The following is a 16216-nucleotide window of genomic DNA, read 5'->3' on the forward strand; positions in this document are numbered from 1 at the left end:
TTGCCGCATGCGCGCTTCTCTTCTCACGCGCGGCTTTCGTCTCTGAATTTAAATAGTCATCATTTCTCCATTCCGCATTCTTATAATTTATGAAAGGATCGGCCAGATAGAATTATATTTTTATACCATCATTTCTCCACTCATCGTGAACGTTACAACATTTTAACATAAGGTTTTATGCCCTTGTTAACGGATTTTTTTTACAATTCTCCGTTGAACGAAATCGAACAAAGATTCGGTACAAAATCGTTTTGTAAAGAACCGATTCAGTTAATACATTAAAAATTTTAATAAATCAAATCGTAGGGAAATAATTTATTTGTATTTAAATCTTCATGCTTACAATTTAAATTGGACCCTGTAACCTTACGTATAAAATTTATAGTAAAATACTGTGCTGACGACGGTTCTTTTCATTTCACAATTCGATATCCGCTTAGGCCGAGAATATGTAAAGACAGAAGATCCAGGTAGTTGACTTGGAATTTCAATTTTATATTACTATCGTGCAGGTTATTAAAATCCACAAAACATCTTTTACAAACATCTGATATTTATCGATATTTCAGCATTCAAATACGTTCATGTTCTGAAATTATGTAAATAATGTATTCATTCGTTACACCGCATATCGTGTAACAAGATGTAGATTGATTATAATTGTAAGTTCCTTTTAAAAAATCCTTAGAGCTATTTTAGATAATGTTATTATTCTGTAGATATCATAATTTTAATAGTCTACGGGCTTTGGACGTGTTTTCAGATACACATATACAACGATGAGTAGAAATATTGCAGCAAACGTCGGTAGAACAATGGTGAATAATCGTTGTTTGTTTTCAACGAATTCTTTCCTTCGCTCTTTCTTCTGCTTATTAGTTTCTTTAGTTTTTCCCTTTAGTTGCCGCATTTCTACCTGTAATTAAATGGAAAAATAAATAACAAAGGTCTACTGTTCAATTACACACTAAACAGGAGTTAGTAAAACTTTCAACAAACATACTGTTCAATAATACTCTACACCATGCTGCTAATTGTAACGAAAGGTAAGGTATATTCCCTTACTTTGGTACAAGCTAATTAGTTACCGACTAATACTCATGTACTTAACATTGACCATTACTCCATGTCTATATAATCGTCAACTTGAAAAAAGTTTATTTACTCTTCTCTTACCGATAATCAGTTGGAATTGTCCAAAATATGTCAGCTAACCAGCGCGGCACGCATCCAACGTGTCTGACAGATATTTGACACGTATGGTATTCACACACGTATGTACAATTCCTGGTGGCATATGGAAAGAAGCTAACGGTCATTGATTAGAGGTTACTAAGGACAGCTAACTGAATGAAGTCTGGAGCGAGTGATTCTACGACTTTCGGTGTGTTAGCCGCCATCTCTTAGCCAGTATGGAGAGTTTGAATTTAAAATACAAACGCTGCGTACCGACCGAGTTCTCTGGAAATAACTTGGAATCTTGGACCATTCGATTTTCTCGAAAATCGTGTCGAAACAAATAATAAAAAATAGAGAGCAATTTATGAGTAATTTGGGAGGAGTTTGTTGGTGGCAAAATTTTCAAGAAATTCGAAGATCGCAGGCCAACATATAGATAATCAGCCTGATGATGACTGGCTGGGCTCAGTCGAAACGGTGCAGAATTGCAAGAAAATAATTTTGCAATTTGCCAGTCAATCACCTTCCCCGTCGATCGTCTTTCTTAAATAAAGATTTTTCATGCAAATAACTAAATGAAATGTGTGTTCATGCTAAAATTTTCGCCAGGTGTATTCTAGCGACATAATAATTCATGTTCAGCTCCAGAATCAAATCAAAACGTAAGAAATCTATGATGAAAATTCAAGTCGTGTCTGGTCTGAGATGGCATTTAAAACATGGACATGAGGAACGCAGCCACTGTTATTGGGGGATTGCTTAGAAAGAATGAACAAATATATTTCAAACGCAGAAAAAAGACAAGTCTTTTTATTGGATACGATGAAAGCTACATTTTAAGACGTAGGAACTTTGCGAGGCTCTTGCTATCCATTTTATAGAGATGAATGTTTGGCAGCATGTATTTCCGAAAGTGGTTGTTGAGGGAGTGAAAGGTCCTGTGTTTCAGCAGCTGAACCCAAAATATACTTAATCATTCACTGTAATGGTCTAGATATCTACAACGTTTGACACATACCAAATTTAGGATGATCACAATGTAAAAGAAATATCGTGTATAGTTTGCCGAAAAATGTAGAATATGTAGCAATGGCTAATAGTTGGCATTTTAATATTCTGAAGTATTTAGTTTCATTGACCGATTGTATTATTTGAAAATTTTTCTTCAGAAACAGCGTTAAGGAAATAATTTAAAAACATAAAATTGGTTCGATAAATTGATTGTTTTAATTGTAATTCGGCGTTAATTACTTGATAACTATAACGGCTTGTGTAAAAAATGTTTAAGTTGACTGTTTTGTTGGAAATAAAATTCTAAAACATTATGCCTATTGCATTTTCGACATAAGATACATCGTTCACAAGTTAAGGAGATTCGATACCCGCGAAAAATTTTATTTCGTATAATTCACTCCGTTCAAAAGAAAACTTCAATCTAACCAGAATATTTATATGTGGAGAAGATCAGTTATTTATTTATTTACTCATTTTTCACAATATTTCTCCCACTTACAAAGACGATAGAAAAAAGAGAAACAAGTGATGCAGGCCACAGTATAGACTTGGAAAATAAAAGATATCAATACTACAGAAGAGAGATTAAAGATAAAAGCCAAAGTAAGTATAACCGAACAAATATTATAAATTAGCATAACAGTAAGTCAAAGCCTACTCGAAAGTCAACACCCTGCACCTGCAGAGTGTTCTATGAACCTACAGATAGAAAATCGAAATAAGTAGAGTCGGTCAGAGTGATCATTGGACAAGTTCCCTAGCCTGTCCGTAATGAACTTGTTGCAGTTTGCATGGATCAGCATTTCAAAGTCTTTAGCTATTGTTGTGACAAAGTGTATTATCTTTAGAGTTCGATCACGAACAAAACGTATACGAGCCATGATGTCAACTCTTTAATCTTGGTAGCACGCAGCAGGGTCGCGTTGTCAAGTACATAATCGTCCTGAAATGTTTGTTACCTAGCAAAAGTGAGCGGTTAGCTTTATCGAATGCTTTGACCATATCTGTGGATACAGAGTCAGACTGAAACTTGTGATCAAATCCCCTCTTAATAATATCTGCGAATCAGGAAAACCTGGCTTACCGACGATATCAAGACTCTGAACTAGGCTTAGTAAATTATAACGTAGTCAGGTGTGATAGATCAGTATTCACGAGTCAAAAATCCCCCGGCAGAGTTATTCTTATCGCCATAAAAGGTAATCTTAAATTTATCACCATCCCCAGTGTTGAAAATTCTTTTCTATTTGTACTTGTGAAAATACTGGTCGGAGACAACCAGATTGGTTGCTCGATATTAGCCAGAGCTCTAGCATCATATACACTTGCGAAGTGATCACTAAACAAATCGGCAATACCGCCCAAGCTTGTAGACTCCTAATCACTAAGGTACAAAAGTATAAAAGGTGTTATAAAATCACTCATAAAATTTTGGGGAGAGGAGCTTCTTCGAATACGGCACTATAAGCTTTGAATTAGATTTGCAACCAAAATCTCTGAGATTCGTGAAACTTTAACATCAACTTGCTGAGATTGAAATTAATCAACAAGCCTTTGTTGTTTGAGAATTTTGGTATAACCTTCGGCAAAACTGCGGAACCTCTTTAAACCCGAAACATTAGTTTCGTGTGTAAATTTATCGCCCTATTTTTATCTGGTGAAAGCATCAGTATTTGCTTACTTCTTAAATTACTATATCTCCAAAACATGATATCTGCCAAGTGTAATTCTGGTACTTTCGATTGAGGTTACCACAGGCAGAATCTGATCCTACCACACAGATTATTACTTAAAATAGTGGGAAACACTTGACGAACAATATATTCCTTGCTTACCCCTTTATCGATCATCCGCTTCCAGACTCTATTGCCGCGTGCTTGGCTGATCAAGTTGTTTTCGATTAGGTAATTCACCATTTTTTGCTTTTCCCAGGTCCGAAAATTGTTCTTTCTGCTTGAAACATAAAAATAAAAAGCACGTTATAAAGTAAACTTTGTCAAATCAACGGATTTCTATCACACAAGCATCGGGATGTATCTTTATATGCAGTAAATTTTGGTCGGTGATGTTGATTCTGAAACTGATAAATGATATGCCAAAAAAAATTTCTGGTTGTGGTTACCAAACAGGCCGCACCTATGTCATTTCTTACGAAAACGGAAATACACAGCTTTGGGTACAAAATGAAAATGCAGATTAATGACAATTTTTTTTTACAGATAAGATGGTAGGAATGAAGTGAAATTATGCATTACTTAGGTACAACATCGTGTTCTTCATTTCCTTTGCATATCATCTGTTTTATGTAGAAATGAAAATGGTATAATTATTAATAAACAGGTCGATCCGGAGTTTACAAGAACGAATCTGTATGAAATGAAGCTCAGCCACCCAATTAAAAAAACATAATAATCCAGAGATGCACTCCAAAATCTCAGCTTTCAGGACAGAATATGATCATTCTGGTCTCTACTAATGTGGCATAAAGTGAAGCGAATGGGCAAATTTTAATTTCAAATAAATCCACACAATTATAAAATGTCAAGTATCAAATTACTTGGGACGACGTCGTCTTCTATTCGATGGTAAAATTTTATTACTGGGACAGAGTTTGTTCTTACTAAAATGAAATTTGAAAAATACAACAATCACTGGTGAATAAATGATGTTTTTCATGTCGAACGAGTATTACTTACGATCTTAGAAGAAGGTCAGGTCTTGCCTCTGACGCATCAGAATCACTGCAAGGACAGAAACATAAATTATTAAGCAAATATTGTCTGGTTTATTCTCCTCCTGCAGAACTTTTCATGCTGAACAATAATTCCCCTGGTAAAATAATTTCTACAATATTCGACGAAAACATGGAAGAACTGAAAATTGTTGTTTCTTACAGATTTTTCAACAAGCGATGTCGGCGATATGAATTTCAGCATAAATTTATGAATTTCGAGAAAAGAACTGTTTTGTTACAATATAAATATAACTGTATATAGTCACATTGTGAAGGAAATTTTTTGGACACTGATTCAATTCGTATAATATAATGGATGAAAATTACGGCCATGTGTTCCATAGTCATAAATAAGTAAAAACATACAAATTAGACATAATTATTAGACTATTTCAAATTGGTTTCATGAACTGCGGAACTCTCGATGAGGCTAGATACATAGCCAATAGTCTTGCGAAACTTAAATTTATATTTACGTATTCGGTTAAACTTGGTTAGTGACAAAATAAAACAAAACTCGGAGTTAGGTATACTTAGCGGGCATTTTTAGAAAAATACCTTAATGAACAAATGGAATTTTATCGTCATTGTTTCACGTATGCCTGCTGGGTGCATTCGTTTACGCAGTGACTAGAGCAAATGTAGTTAGTTTAATCCGCCTGCGAAAGCGACTGCGGTGCAGTCTGCAGTTCGTTTGAGTAAGGATGCGTCCCATCTGCGCAGTTACCTCAAAGGTCCTGCTCACGATGCTCTGCTCGCAGTATTGCGTAAACGAACGAGAACGAGCGTAAGACTGCCAACTGCCAGAGAGATTACACAGAAGGCTCCAATGTGTCATCGGCGATGAATCGTGCCGACTTAGGACTGATAAATTGAAAATGAGTTATTTTATCAAAGTTCAAAATCATTGCGAACAAAGCATCGACAGTTGAGCGCAGATCTTACTTAATATCTTAATATCCAATCATTTCCAGTAAGTACTGTCTCGCGATAAAGAATATCAAACCTATATACTAGAGTATTTCATGGGAAATTCAAACCAAGTAAAAAAAAAGTCTAAAAAAAGTTACGGAGTGCTTTCCAAGTGAGAAAAATCATATCAAAAATCGCGGGCCCAATCCGAGAGGTCAAAGTTCAGACCCAGGTCAAAATGGTATGAACTACTGCTCCATATGTAACCAGACTTGGTATGAGTTTCAAGACTTTCCAACACTCTACCAAATACTTGATTTATCATGAAAACTTCATTGAAATTTGTCGAACTATTTCACTGGAATTTACTAGTTATATGAAATAATGCTTACAAATTTGAAAAACTTGCTATGCAATAACCAGAAGTCCTAAAGGTTTAGAAAATTGCACGGATCGTCTCTAGTCAATGCTCGATTTTTCATTCAACTTTTATCCAAATCGATGAAGTCGTTTTCACGTAATTCAGAGTGCAACATTTTCAGCGTTATTGGAAAATGGTAGAAAAGGTCGGTGAATGCGTTGAAATGTATATGTGAGATTTTTTTTTTTTTCGTAGCAACGTTTTTCAGTGTAACAAATACAATAGGCACTCCACTTTATGATTGTACTCAAAAACCGTTGACTATGTAAAAAAAACTGCCCCATAGCAACTTACACCATGCAGGATGTGCTTCCTCTCAAGAACTGGCTCATTGGACACCCAATCCCCATGGCTCCGTGCCTAGATTATGCAACATAATAGAAAATGTACAAGTTGTATGAGGAAACTGTACCGAAAAGACAGTTTGCATGCATTGACTATTCTTGGAAAGGATAAAAATGGAACTTGGATTTGGAAAAAACAAATTATTCAGTATTAGTTATTTTACCTATATTTCGTTATGTCCAAGATCTTGTTTTGCTTCACGCAATTGTGTATGAAATTCACATGATATACTTCCTCGTTTCCTACATGAGGATTTCTGATAGTAAATTTTATCAATGAGTTTTCAGATACGACTCCTCCATTGGCCTGAAACATTGTTATTCTTGAAGCATGATTTAAGAAAAGTACACTGCAGGTGATCTAAAACTGTATTCATTGTTATTTGAATTTGGTTGTAACTGATAAAAACAGGAAAAAAATGTCCCTTTCTGGAGGCTCTTTGAGGATCATAGGAAAAGTGCAAGGACTCTTGTATAAACAATTCAAACGATGCATTCATAAGGATGTGTTGACTGGATGAATCAAATTAATAATTAGGAAAAGAAAAAAGACTAATTAAAATATCTCCAGCAACATTATTTGTGCCGATGATGGTAAACACGAATAAAACAACACTCTGACTAAGTAAGAGAATTAAATCCGAGCAACTTTAGCCAACACAAGCTAACGTACCACCAAATTGAGAAAATGTTTTATAATTGGATCTTTCTAAATGGTTAAACTCTCATGTTTTGATCTGATTCTAATGTTCTCCAGCATAATTTGTACATCAACTCATAGGGATCAGATCAACGAGCAAAATGATTACAAAAACATTAAAATTGCATCAAAATTTCAACATTTAGAACAGAAAGATTCGCAATGTATCCTCAATAAATTCCATTACGTGTTAGAAATTTAGACTTCCAAATAGACTATAAACGTGATTATTCTTAACAATTAAATGATACACAACAGATTTCACGTTGGTCCAGAAATCAGTGTCTGTCATCTACAAGTAGCTTGCTCAGATTCAGGGAAAGCTCCTTGATGGAAGATTACGGTTTGCTATTACCAATGCCAAAGCGTTTCTATCATTGTTTTGATGCGGTGAGTTCCAAAGGGTCCTCCGACATATCTTAGAACTAATTGAAGTTTGGGACTAAAATTGCAAATGATCATTGACCGATGAACGTAATCGCTGACTGGAAACTGTTCCTCGGATTTATTTGTGAAGGTTAAATTTATGTGACAATTGCAGAAGAAACTGTTGAAGCTGAACATATTTCAAAATAATTCCGAATGTCCAAGATGTGCTTGTTGTACGATAATTACTGTTGTAGAAAGTTTATACAATCTGACGGTTGCGAATTTGAGGAGATTTCTGAATCGAGTCAAGTGTTGATTTGGACAAGTCAAAATAATGAGCTACGACGCTGTACGGGGAAAAGTTACTTGGGAACTGCAACATGATGCTCAATTTTTGCTGAACATTTGAATTTATTATTGAATTTTGTATTACGCAAAACACACTCACCGTTATGAGCCGGCTTAATTCAAGTTTTTCTTTATCACTCACGTTCACTAGATGGAATTTAATGGGTCGCCCCAGATGTTCAAATAACATATTGATTGTTATATTTTTACAAGCTCGTCCGAACGCAATTTGCAGAAATTTGAAATACGACCCCGATGTAAGTAAGGACGTGGTAAGAACCAAAAAAGAACGACAGAGCAGTGTTGCCAACCTGGTGGTATTCCCGCTAAATCTGGTCGTTTTCCTTTTAGTTGGGTTGTATGTACGCCTCTTGATCGCTTTGTCAAATTCGGTTTTCGAAGTGTGGTGTTTCTTTTTGGCCGAAAACGTAGCTGGTCCGGTGATTTTTGATGGGAAATAATTCAGACGAGTCTAACGGTTTTTGGCGGGATTACGGCAATCCGCGTTGGCAACACTGCTAATAACATCCAGCCGACCCGCTAGAACTTCAGGGCTGAGTTCAGAAACCTTACTCGAGTGACTCGGTATCGCTGTGTCTTTGTTTAATCTCATGTGTTAGACAGAGACAGTATGATATCCGAGTTCACTCGGGTAAGGCTTCTGAACTCAGCCCAGCCAACCCTCTGCCACGCGACGAGTTCGTGCCGTTTTGCCGACATTTCTATAAACTGTGAGGGAGCATATGACGAAATTGGTAGATAATTGAAAAGAAATCGAGGAGCAACTTGAGATGCGATTGTCGATTGGACCGAATCAACATAATTTGTTCCGGATACTATTTCGAATCCGCCGCTCTTGGACGTAACTTCCAAGCCAGTCTCTCCTTCTTGTCCCAGTTTTCTCGAAAACTATGAGAGATCAAATTACGAGATTTGCGGAGCGTTTACTAGCGATTCAGGAGCAATTAGTAGCAATTATCAAATTTTCCTATCTCGAAAACCGACTAGAAGTGAGTAATAAATAATAGCATCGGTAGCAATTTTTGGCGTAGAAAGTTTTCAAGTAATTCGAAGGTCAAAGGCTACTTCACGTAGGCACGAAGTAAGCCTTCATAGACTGTACGGACGCATTTGCGTATTCTTACACACCCGCGTGCATACCTTCGTGCATACATACAGATTCCTTCAGCCTTCAGAGTGTTAACTGGCTGGCAGTAGACACGTTCATACCTATGGACTGTGTTGGATAAACGCGACGTTACTTGTTCATGAGGTTCATGAGTATCGAAACTGAAATATCAAATTAATCATTGTTACTTCGATGAATCACTGGACAACTGGTGTAAAATGTTACCGTTCACGCTACGTATGTATTATATTTGAACGGATCGTTTGTCAGTTTGTACATTACCACCGTCGTAACACTACACGATCTGCGTTATGAATTAATGAACATCATATTGTGTCCGTCGTTCGTGCATGCGTGTGTGTAGTATTATTGTACTTGGAAAACACCCTAAGAATGGGCAGCGAGGAAAACATAGCGTGGTATCACGAAGATCTTTCTCGTCAAGATGCGGAAAATATGTTGAAGGAAGGTAATGCGGAATTTATTTGTGGATTATTAAGTGTGCATACGTTTTTATGCCTACGTGCGTAAAACGTTACTCGGCATTTAACGGATAGTGATTTGCATCGATTTGCATCATCGATCGCCCTCCTTGGATATGTCACAACAATGCTCTTTGGCCATTTTATCTTCCATGTTACACTATTGTTTCAACTTAATTCAGAATCAGGATATTATTTATTTGCTCCTCAACTAAACTCACGCAACTTAATATATATATTTTATTCTTCTAACCTGTTTTGTTGAATGTTTGATACTTTACTGCTCGTCTCGAAACATTTTTAACAGAAGGAACGAGACCCAGTGTGTTTTATAATCTCTGTCTCATTTTCTTACGTTCAAATTTCACTTGCAGCTTGTGAAAAATGTCTAGCTTTTCGGCGTCTTGAAACATACCCAGAGTACCAAAGCTCGGAAACACTAATGTCAGACTTGGTTGAGACGGCTTCGACTTTGTAAGCTTCCGACCTAATGTCATATACTTCATGGTTATCCATGTGTAGTTATCAACAAAATTTGTTTGAAAATACCCCTTGCCACTGAGTCAATTTTCTAACCAAGTTTGTAAACAATTTTTCAACACTCGCATGTACGTACACCCTCAGTGATGCCATTTAGAGAATTTAGCAATTTGTTGTATTGAAATCGATAGATGTTGTAATTGTACTTTTTGCATGTGGTACCTTAGTTAATTTACTGGTGATTTATGGTCATCATTTGGCGTCCTGTTGTTCCGTGAACACTGAACATCTTTTATTCCATTTATTCTATGTGTCAGTATCGAACCTCGTAATGATTTGCACCTCTTTGTATATTATAAATCATAGTGAGTGTTCAAAGAGATGTTTTTTTGAGAGATTCAATAAAAAGTACAGTGTATCAACTTTGTTTGTTTTTATAAAATCCTTTTGTGTGATTTGAAGTTTTAATTGTAATAATGTGTTAATGGTTATTGAAATTGGAATAATAGTGAAAGAAGAAAAAAGAAGTTGTCTTGTGCTTATCCCTTTTCTGATAATATTAATTTTTCAGAAGGAACAGAGGATGGCACATTTTTAGTAAGAAACAGTAGCTCGTCCTTGGGGGATTACGTCTTATCTGTTCTCCACAATGGTGAAGTGATTCATTATCAAATTAGGAAACATGAGGAGGATGCTTTTTTCTCAATAGGTAAGTAACATGCTGCGACTCGACAATCGTAAAGATTATCTACCTACCGATTTACACATTCCATATGTATTCTTATAATTTTTGTCGCAGTTTGGTTAATTTTTTATGAAACACCAACAGATGATGAAACAACAATTCATGGGTTGGATACTCTGATCGAATATTATCAAGATAGTCATCATGGTCTTGAAACGGTTTTGCGCAACCCTCGCATTGGTAAACCGCCACCCCACGATACCAGGCGGCATGGACGAACGAACCTTCTTCACAGAGCGACTGTTCAGGTAGAATTAACTAGCTACTACTAGTTTATTCATTTATCAGTGCTTGTCGATGATATTGAACACTTCTATAAATTCCGTACAGAGAAATTACACTATAGTCTCAGAGCTGCTGAAGTGCGGGTATAGAAGTCTGGATGCCAAAAATCAACTGGGTCAAACTGCTGTACATTTAGCAGCAATGAACGGAGCGGATGAAATTCTTCGAAAACTGATTCAAAATAAAGCCAGCGTTAATTGCAGGGATTCTGCTGGCTATACACCCCTACACGTGAGTCTGAAATAATGTGGAGTGGGATTTGATTGTTTTTTTTTTTTTTTCATCTGTAGAGCTGTTGTCACCCTTACATGTTTCATTTCCGTCACAATTTTGATAAGAATTATTAACGATTCTTACCATCCCAAGATAGTTATTATACATTTTTACACTGTACCTTTGTGAATATTCACACTTTACCTCTTGTTCAATAAATTTCATATTGGTATTGTGATTTTTAGTTTGTGTCATTATACACTCAGTACTTGATGTTCGTTTTCGATAGTTTTCCAAATCACCTGGTTCATTATTTTGTGTTCTCACGTTGTTACTCTTGGTTTCTTTTTTGTGTTGCGTTTCAGTATGCATGTCAAAGTAATTTACCAAGTACCGTTCGAATACTAATAACGGGTGGAGCAAATATTCAGGCAAGAAACACAAAGACAGGTAAGTCCTGGTGGCATGTATACTAAATACTTCATTGACTATTCGATAACACTGATAAGAACGGTTTTGTTCATAAAATAAGTATAGAAAGATCGAAATACTCCACTCTATTAGCATATTTTTCAGGTATGGTTCCTCTGCATGAAGCAGCTAGTAGGGGACACAATACGGTGATACAAGTATTACTTTCCATGAACGCGCCCGTCAATCCTCGCACTATGGAAGATGATATACCGGCTGATCTTGCTAAGCGAAACGGTCATGTGGAATGTGCAAAGCTGTTGTGTAAGTTGTTAGGGTATTGTGAGAAATATTTAAAAGTCAACAATGTTAGCCATAAATTATTTGGTTACCGCTTATTTTCTTCAGGCGATTATCAGGGACCTGCTCCAAAAGAAAAACGCTGCAATTGGTACCACGGAACACTAGATAGAACCGAGGCAGTCGCTCTTTTACACAAACATGGTGACGTTGACGGATCATTTTTAGTTCGGTTTAGCGATCGTCACCGCGGTGGTTACGTACTCACAGTTATGTACCACAAGCAAGCGTACCATTTCCAAATACAAAGAAAGGTCAGCCATGCTTATTGCACGTACATTGTATTCTTAAAGTATTTATCATTACGCAGTTTTAGATGTAACCTTGGCTTGTGTTTTCGCCCATTTTCATTCTTCACGTTATTTTAATGTTCTATTGCATTAGTACAGGGGGACTTGTTGTTTATTGATAATGGCCCCTACCTCGTTTCCCTGGAACACGTCGTAGAATATTATCAGTGTATGCCCGATGGCCTCCCTGGGCCTCTGCTTCATCCTATTGCTCCAATACCAAGACCACCGGTTCCTGAAATGCCTTCGTCTATATTTAATGGGGTGAGTAGAAATTAACTGAGGAAGAGCGTGCAGGCGTTTTGTATTGTCTCTTCGTTCGTGAAAATATGTTTTCTTTGATAGAACACACTCAATAAATCGAGACAGTCAACGGCTAAGAGAGGCAAATTTTCTAGAGATGCAACACTACTAGAGACCACATCTTTTTCAACTCAGCCTGACTCTGTTCAAAATATTGACATTGACGAATCTTCATCTTACAATATCCCAGTCACGGCTAATGAGACAAACTTTGATGCTAATTTGAATTCAGAAGCACGGGAAATCCAAGGTAATGCATATTTCAGTGATTGGATCGTAGTTTTTTTCGCATACAGCAATGTATTCCAATGCATTCAAGTGAATTTATATTCGCAGAGTTCATTCCGGGAGAAAATTTGATCCTTGGAGGCGTCCTTGGCGAAGGTGAATTCGGATCAGTCTACGAAGGAGTGTATGATGCTCCGACAGGTGTTCGGGAACCAGTTGCAATCAAGACACTTCACGAATCTCACAGCGAAGCCACTCGTGCCGAATTTCTGAGAGAGGCGCGCGTTATGATGTCTCTCAACCATCATTGCATAGTCAGGCTCATCGGGCTTTCCTTAGGACCACCCTTGCTCATGGTATAATTGAATGTATTTAAATTTTTGATTAATTTGTACCTGATATCTGTAGCACTAGCAAGTTGTGGAAACAATTTTACCTGTATTTCAGGTTCAAGAATTAGTTCCACTCGGCTCGATGCTGGCATATCTTCTAGAATTTCCCGACCGAGTAAACCCGAACTACGAACTGAAAATATGGGCATCGCAGATTGCTTGTGGTGAGGAAACGCATTTTTCACTGGTATAATGTCGACCAGTTGGTGTCTCAACTTTTAAACGCTATAGTATTCTTTCAGGTATGAAGTACGTGGAGGAACTCCGACTTGTGCATAGGGATTTGGCTGCACGAAATATTCTACTTGCTTCCAGACATCAAGCCAAGATCAGTGACTTTGGACTTTCACGAACGTTTGGTTCCAACGATTACTACAGAGCTAGCGAGGGTGGAAAATGGCCAATAAAGTGGTAACTCTTAAAATTCTGATGCCTTACACATACAAATATGTGCCAAAAGTCATTGGACGATGATGACGATATGGTCACTCGTGTATCTGTATTTATTATTTCTACTGAAATATAAAATATTGATCACCAGTTTTTTACCTTTGATCTCAATTCTTTGAAATTTTGACCATCACCAGGTATGCCCCGGAATCATACAACTTCGGTACATTTTCTAACGCAAGCGATGTATGGAGTTTTGGGGTTACGCTGTGGGAAATGTTTTCTTACGGAGATCAGCCGTACGGAGATCGACGCGGAGTAGATGTAAGTTTACTTTCATTAAACGATAAAAAGGATCGTTCAAGAAAATTGATGTGACTATTACTTTCTCCATGGTTGTAGGTAATTCAACTGGTCGAGAATGGCGAACGTCTTGAAAAACCGGATAAATGTCCGGAGCATATTTACACGGTAATGAAACGCTGCTGGTCATACTCAGCCGTGGATCGCCCGAACTTTGCCGAACTCTTGGAAATATTTAGCAGTGATCCCGAGTACACTAACATCAAAGAGCTTATTGCCGCTGTCGATATCAGCTGATTTCAACATGTTTGCGGAAGAAATTAGTATATTTTATTTTAGCCCTATGTATTTTTAACGTTATATTAATTATATTATACGACAATAGGTCGATTTTGCAGTAAAATATGAGACCACGCAGTTATAAAAATGGTAAGCGTTTAATTCAGACGATCTATCAGACGTGTAATAGTTTTGTAAATAATAAGATACGTAATCTGACGATTACTAGACGATTTTTTAACTTTGTACACATTATACCATATAAGACCTGAAATTTTCTATACTTTCTTTAAGACTGTAATCTTTGTATTCAAATGATTCTTTCTCGAATTATAAATTAAGTTGAAAGCGATAGTGGTATTGCTGAAAATATAAATTTAATAACAAGTGCTAACTTATTTCAAAGTGAAGTTGGCCGTTTGGAAAAAAAAAAAAAGGAATTGTTAAAAAAAACGAGAAATTGCTAATTGATGGTATTCATCTAAATATTTTACAAAATTTGTAAAATAAAAGACTGTTTCTCGGCCATCTTGATCGATTTTCTGATTTGTATTGTTTCATTCGACAGTGTATCCATCATCCCAAGGAAATTAAATGAAATGTATCAGTTCAATTACAGCCAGTCAACGATTAGAGCTAGGGTGAGGTAATTATTTTTATACGTATGTCTGATTCATGGTTGAACTGTTGAAGTTTGAATTCATTGGAGAGAAGTTGCGGATTGATGCGTCTCAACTTGGCCGAACGATATATCGAAGGAAGAAACGTTAAACAAAACACTGTTGCATCGAATGTAGTTTGAAATCAGTGTTGGTGTAGCCGACACCCGGGCATTACGTCTTCCCTGTCCGCTTCGCTGTAAATCCTTAATTGTATGTGTATAAAAATGGTTATCGTCAGGTCCACGTGAAATACTGTGTAAAAAATCGTTAGTTGAGTTAATACACAAGTTTTGGGTGGTTGGTGTGACTAAAGTGCATGTGATGAGAGTTTTCGAATCGTGAAAGAGTTGCGCAATACAACGATCTCGGATCTTTTTCGGGGGTAATAAGACATCTTTCCGACAATGTTTGTCTACGAAATATCGGATTCTATTGTATTGAAGGGTTTATGACGTTTTGAAGGCACCTGAAGGATACACCTTGTGTACGCGTTCGCTGCGTAACGAACGAATTCGGAAAAAATTATTAGAATGATCGACCGATAACGTGGTAATCTTTATTTTACGACTCGATTCCGAGTTAATTTTCGTCATTTTTCAGAGATTTGCTACTGAGGGTAATTGTGAGGTTGATGATAGGCGGTTTTTATGCAAATGAGCATTAACTGCATGTGAGTAATGATAAAAATAATCTAGGTATCGACCTATCTATTGACTGAACCTTGCAACGATTCACTTTCGGCGGGATTCTGCCGCGTCATATCGACAGTGCTTTGTTTCTGTTCGCCTGTATAAAAGAGACAAAAGAACAAGTCCCAGGTTTAGTTTTTGCTAGTGTGCGTGAAGTGAAATGATAATGTGAATTTATGGATTACGCATGGATTACGGAATATCATGGAGTTGAGGATGCAGGATCATCGACGAGTTACGACTCCGGTAAGTCGCATGATTCGTAACTGCTTATGCCTCTTATCCGTCTACATACGTGAACGATTAACTAGACGACGTATGTCATCCTCGAAAGTCGGCCTCGTTCGCTGAACAGAGCCAAATGAAATAATTGCCAGCAAATTTTTTGGAATACGGAGTGTACCTGAAGCTCCGATTAATCAAGAACGCTCCGACATTCTAATGACGAGATCTTATCATACTTAAGTTAGTAACGTTATCGTAACGATTCATGCTGAAGAAAGACCTGTATTTCGCGATTTTGCAATTATCTGAAATTCAATAAATCGTAATAA

At 36.9% G+C, this 16216-nt stretch overlaps 3 protein-coding genes across 15 annotated transcripts in view; 2 read left to right on the forward strand and 1 right to left on the reverse strand.

Moving 5' to 3' along the window:
- Positions 1 to 300: 300 nt before the first annotated feature.
- On the reverse strand, positions 301 to 9369 carry LOC124213547 (single-pass membrane and coiled-coil domain-containing protein 4 homolog). Of its 12 annotated transcripts, none has more exons than XR_011176773.1 (7): positions 8122 to 8662; positions 6769 to 6911; positions 6555 to 6620; positions 5655 to 5791; positions 4890 to 4934; positions 4029 to 4146; positions 1177 to 2131 (listed from the first exon to the last, which is right to left on the reverse strand). XR_011176773.1 is itself a non-coding variant. In XM_069134764.1 (6 exons), the coding sequence occupies exons 1-6, from the start codon at positions 8209 to 8211 to the stop codon at positions 1267 to 1269; spliced, it is 483 nt and encodes a 160-aa protein (XP_068990865.1). In that variant the 5' UTR covers positions 8212 to 8952; the 3' UTR covers positions 1174 to 1266. The 12 variants fall into 12 exon arrangements, 8 of the variants coding, with proteins under 8 accessions (XP_068990870.1, XP_046470903.1, XP_068990865.1 ...); XR_011176770.1 differs by having other exon boundaries at positions 4029 to 4143; positions 5486 to 5791; positions 8122 to 8661; XR_011176772.1 differs by having other exon boundaries at positions 5486 to 5791; positions 8122 to 8661.
- On the forward strand, positions 9058 to 14839 carry LOC124213538 (SH2 ankyrin repeat kinase). Of its 2 annotated transcripts, none has more exons than XM_046614919.2 (14): positions 9058 to 9387; positions 10684 to 10821; positions 10942 to 11105; positions 11188 to 11373; positions 11721 to 11805; positions 11932 to 12090; positions 12175 to 12380; positions 12516 to 12680; positions 12762 to 12969; positions 13056 to 13303; positions 13395 to 13503; positions 13582 to 13750; positions 13927 to 14053; positions 14132 to 14839. In XM_046614919.2, the coding sequence occupies exons 1-14, from the start codon at positions 9369 to 9371 to the stop codon at positions 14327 to 14329; spliced, it is 2181 nt and encodes a 726-aa protein (XP_046470875.1). In that variant the 5' UTR covers positions 9058 to 9368; the 3' UTR covers positions 14330 to 14839. The 2 variants fall into 2 exon arrangements, with proteins under 2 accessions (XP_046470875.1, XP_046470874.1); XM_046614918.2 differs by lacking the exon at positions 9058 to 9387 and adding an exon at positions 9466 to 9619.
- Positions 14840 to 14982: 143 nt separating this feature from the next.
- Positions 14983 to 16216, forward strand: part of LOC124213543 (leucine-rich repeat and transmembrane domain-containing protein 2) — a 29151-nt gene continuing 27917 nt past the window's right edge. The window contains exon 1 of the mRNA XM_046614937.2: positions 14983 to 15908. Within this exon, the coding sequence (XP_046470893.1) occupies positions 15867 to 15908 (42 nt within the window). The 5' untranslated portion in view covers positions 14983 to 15866. The remainder of the gene's footprint in view (positions 15909 to 16216) is intronic.

This window comes from Neodiprion pinetum, chromosome 3 (assembly GCF_021155775.2).
Source record: "Neodiprion pinetum isolate iyNeoPine1 chromosome 3, iyNeoPine1.2, whole genome shotgun sequence".
In the NCBI taxonomy this organism is placed as follows: domain Eukaryota; kingdom Metazoa; phylum Arthropoda; class Insecta; order Hymenoptera; family Diprionidae; genus Neodiprion; species Neodiprion pinetum.

What these genes read in the sequence shown, in the direction of transcription:
- LOC124213547 (XM_046614945.2), bottom strand. Translation starts at nt 8,211, where the DNA reads ATGTTATTTGAACATCTGGGGCGACCCATTAAATTCCATCTAGTGAAC. An exon ending in AATTAAGCCGGCTCATAACG is followed by an intron (nt 6,912 to 8,121) that starts GTGAGTGTGTTT and finishes ACAATGTTTCAG; the next exon opens with GCCAATGGAGGAGTCGTATC. An exon ending in CCTGACCTTCTTCTAAGATC is followed by an intron (nt 4,147 to 4,889) that starts GTAAGTAATACT and finishes TTATGTTTCAAG; the next exon opens with CAGAAAGAACAATTTTCGGA.
- LOC124213538 (XM_046614918.2), top strand. Translation starts at nt 9,544, where the DNA reads ATGGGCAGCGAGGAAAACATAGCGTGGTATCACGAAGATCTTTCTCGT. An exon ending in TTCACAGAGCGACTGTTCAG is followed by an intron (nt 11,106 to 11,187) that starts GTAGAATTAACT and finishes AATTCCGTACAG; the next exon opens with AGAAATTACACTATAGTCTC. An exon ending in TAGGACCACCCTTGCTCATG is followed by an intron (nt 13,304 to 13,394) that starts GTATAATTGAAT and finishes CCTGTATTTCAG; the next exon opens with GTTCAAGAATTAGTTCCACT.